Raw genomic sequence first — 3,826 nt, 5'->3', positions numbered from 1 at the left:
CCTTCTTATTCTCTCTCTTCTTCCACTTCTCTTGTTGTCCCCTGTTTTTCCAACACATAAAAATGCATTTTAATAAAAGAGGGATCCGTAGGGGATACTTTCTCTTTCATTTTCCCTACTACCGGCCCGTATTACTACTCTAACATCTATATACCAATGGGATATTTTCTAGTTTAACATACTGTCATCAACGAGTTTGTACTAAACAAGCCACCAAGGGCCCGGCGGCGTGGCCTAGCGGCTAAAGTCCTCGCCTTGAAAGCCCCGGGATCCCATATGGGCGCTGGTTCTAATCCCGGCAGCCCCACTTCCCATCCAGCTCCCTGCTTGTGGCCTGGGAAAGCAGTCAAGGACGGCCCAATGCATTGGGACCCTGCACCCGTGTGGGAGACCCGGAAGAGGTTCCTGGTTCCCGGCACGTACCGGCCCGTTGCGGCTCACTTGGGGAGTGAAACATCGGATGGAAGATCTTCCTCTCTGTCTCTCCTCCTCTCTGTATATCCGGCTTTCCAATAATAATAAATCTTAAAAAAATAAGATTGTCTGGGCAGCCGGCGTCGCGCACAGTCCTTCGGTCCTCTCGCCCGGCCTTCGGCATTCGAGCGCTGGGCTGCGGGCTGCCCGCCGCAGCATGGCCCGGCCGGTGCAGCGGGCTGCGGGCTCGCTGGCGCTGGTGCTGTGCCGGCTTGAAGCGCAGGAGGCGGCGGGGGACATGAGGAGGCCGGTGGACGCGCGATTTTCCGCGCCTTCCGCCGCGCCAAACCGCGCTGCTTCTGGAACGCGCGCCTGGCGCGCGCCGCATCACGACTGGCCTTCCAGGGCTGGTTGCGGCGCGGAGTGCTGCTGGTGCACTCGCCCCCAGCCTGCTTGCAGGTGTTGCGTGATGCTTGGCGATGCCGGGCATTGCGCCCGCCGCGCGGCTTCTGCATCAGCGCGGTGGGTGATGTCTTTCCAGTGGAAATGGCCCCAATAGCACAGTCTCAGTTTGTGCCTTTGGCTGAGGTCCTTTGCTGTGCTGTGTCTGATATGAATGCAGCTCAGACTGTGGTAACCCAGGAATCACTTTTGGAGCATCTGATGAAACATTACCCAAGGCATCACCGTTCCATCTCAAGACATTCTCTATACCACTCTGGGAGCTCTGATAAAAGACAGGAAGATTTATCACACAGGGGAAGGCTACTTCATCGTGACTCCTCACACTTACTTTGTCACAACTACAACCACTCAGGAAAACCGGGGAGTCTCCCTAACTAGTGGCAGTCGCCCGGGGCCAACTTCCCTGATTTATCTGGTGAACACCGAGGGCTGTGCAGGTGCAACCAATGAGAATGCTGCCCTTGTGTTCCATTGCCAGTCATGCCAGTGTTTCTCTGATGTGTGCACTCGGGATGTTGAACCACCACCTGCTGTGGAAGTGACTAGAAAATGCCAGAAAGATCTTGGGCAATCCAAACCATTAGTGCAGAATCAAGCAGTTTCAGTGTCTGAGGAGAATGATGTCTGTGACAGCACCAAACCTTTATTGTATTCAAAAGACAAAGAAAAAGGCAAGAAGTTTGGTTTTAGTTTCCGGTGGCGCAGCATATCCAGAAGGGAGAAGCCCAAAGCTGAGTACAGCAGTTTCTCTGCCCAGTTTCCACCTGAAGAATGGCCTGTCCGAGATGAAGATGACTTGGACAATATCCCTCGAGATGTTGAACATGAGATCATCAAAAGAATTAACCCTGTTTTGGCTATTGACAACTTAAACAAACATACTGTCCTAATGCAAAAATACGAAGAACAGAAAAAAATTAACAGCCAGGGCACTTCCACTGATGTGCTGACAGCCAGGCAGAAATATGCTTTAAGAGACAGAGTTAGGCCAAGGCAGGGTCGGCCTGCAAAGCCCCACAGGCGAAGCCATTCACACAGGGACAGACACAAAGCATGGAGTCAGGGCAGTGAACTCCGGCCAGCTCACGGAGCGGAGCAGCACCCTGAGCTCCCTGCTCCACAGCCCACTCCCAGAACCAAAAGCCCAAACGAAGCAGTAGGACGGACACAACTAGGTGAGAATTCAACAGTGCCAGGCTTCCATCTGATTTACAAAAAGCGAATCAGTAACCCTTTTCAGGGGTTGTCTCTGTGAGGGAGTCCAGTAACCAAAGGACACAGCATTCATAAGACCAGTGACATCAAACTCCGACAGATTGGTCCAAGGGAAAGACCTCTCCAAAGGTCACAGTGTTGGGACTCCCTGGGACTCTTTGATGGTGAAGCCAAACAGCTGTGTGCTGGGCACACTGATGAAAAATTACAGGGAGAATCCATTCATGTGAATAACTCTGTTGTCAAGCCCATCAGGGATGGGTACAGAAATATCCTCTTAAATTACTCTCAGTCTCATGTTTTATGAAGAAACGGTAGTACATGCTGTTCCTTTAGGGAAAGCAGGTCAAAATATAATGCATATGGGGAAGAAAATGACCTAATCCCAGATGTATTGAACAGTCATGTTTACTTTGACAAGTCAGGGGAAACCAAAGACACACAGCATATCCCACCCTCACCAAATCTCTCCTCTTTGGGCCAAACACGCACTGCTTCCAGATCAGTGGATCAAACGATATACCAGTTTCAAAATCTTGGCCTTTTGGATTACCCAGTTGGTGCAAACCACTTGCAAGAACCTGAGCAAGACAGGGACTCCGAAGAACCAACTAGGATAGCATTTGTCCAGGATGCAGAGACTGGGAGTCTAGAACACAGAGGGCTTCCCAACGAGGCTCAGGCCTTGTCTCAGGATGAGGTGGAGGTTGAGGATGGGGCCTGCAGTTCATTATATCTAGAGAATGATGACTTCTCTGAGAATGATGACTTCTGTCAAATGCTGCCTGGCTGCATGCAGTTTCCCTTATCAGGCAGAAGCAAGTGGAATTATTTAGAAAAGCAAACAGTGATGGAGAGGTCTCTGAGTGAGTATAACAGCAATACAGACAGGTTTGTGCCTCAGATGAATGCAAAAAATGAAGATTGTAAACCCACTGGGTTGCTCACAAACCCAGGCGAAAGCCAAAAACCTGATCTGTCTGCAGAAACCCATGTACTAAATTCAGGGACTCCATTTGGTTTTAACTGTGAAGAGGAACCTGGTGTGACTAACTGTTCACAGGCCCCAGCACCTGCTGATGGAAGTGTGTTTGGTAACTGCAGTGCCAGGAAGGCCACTGCTGAAGCTGAAAGCCTTGGAGACCTTGACCGTATCAGAGAAGCGAACACAGCCAGCTGGAGCTGGAGTGCAAAGAATCAGGAAACAAGAAAGCATTTCAAAGAGCTTTTCAATGGATCATACATGCCAGTGTTGGCTCCGGATGTGCAACATGAACACAGTCACATGGAAGGAACAGAAACTCACAGTGTGGCGGGAGACAGTGGAATAGATTCTCCATGGACACAGAGCCTGGCTTCTAATTCAGTCATTTTGGATGGATTGAAAAGAAGGCAGAATTTTCTGCCGGAAGGCATGAACAGCAGTCAGACACCGACATCCAGTTCCTTACCACAGCTAACTCCTGTCATAAATGTTTAATCTTCTTTTGAAACTGTTATGTTTTGTAAAAATGTAAGCCATTGCTAATCTTTCACCTGAGTGTGTAAGAACCCTCTAAGGTTAAGCTTATGGACTATTAACCTCATTACATATTTTGTTCTAATTACTGGATTTCTCCCTTTTGATAGTTTAAATAATTTGAAAGCTTATTTTTACTAGGAATATATTGGGAAAGTATAGGTTATTTACAATAAAAATATTGAATTTTTGGTTCTCTTCCTATAAAAATAA

At 48.7% G+C, this 3,826-nt stretch overlaps 1 protein-coding gene across 1 annotated transcript; it reads left to right on the top strand.

Annotated features, from left to right (window-relative positions):
• Positions 1 to 631: 631 nt before the first annotated feature.
• On the top strand, positions 632 to 3,574 carry LOC131481908 (storkhead-box protein 1-like). The gene is given in 3 exon segments (XM_058672691.1): positions 632 to 707; positions 710 to 1,092; positions 1,094 to 3,574. Coding segments are annotated over 3 exon segments (2,940 nt in total).
• Positions 3,575 to 3,826: the final 252 nt, after the last annotated feature.

Source organism: Ochotona princeps, chromosome 14 (genome assembly GCF_030435755.1).
Source record: "Ochotona princeps isolate mOchPri1 chromosome 14, mOchPri1.hap1, whole genome shotgun sequence".
In the NCBI taxonomy this organism is placed as follows: Eukaryota; Metazoa; Chordata; class Mammalia; order Lagomorpha; family Ochotonidae; genus Ochotona; species Ochotona princeps.
The sequence above is the reverse complement of the archived record's forward strand: the minus strand, read 5'-3'. Positions and strand labels throughout refer to the sequence as shown.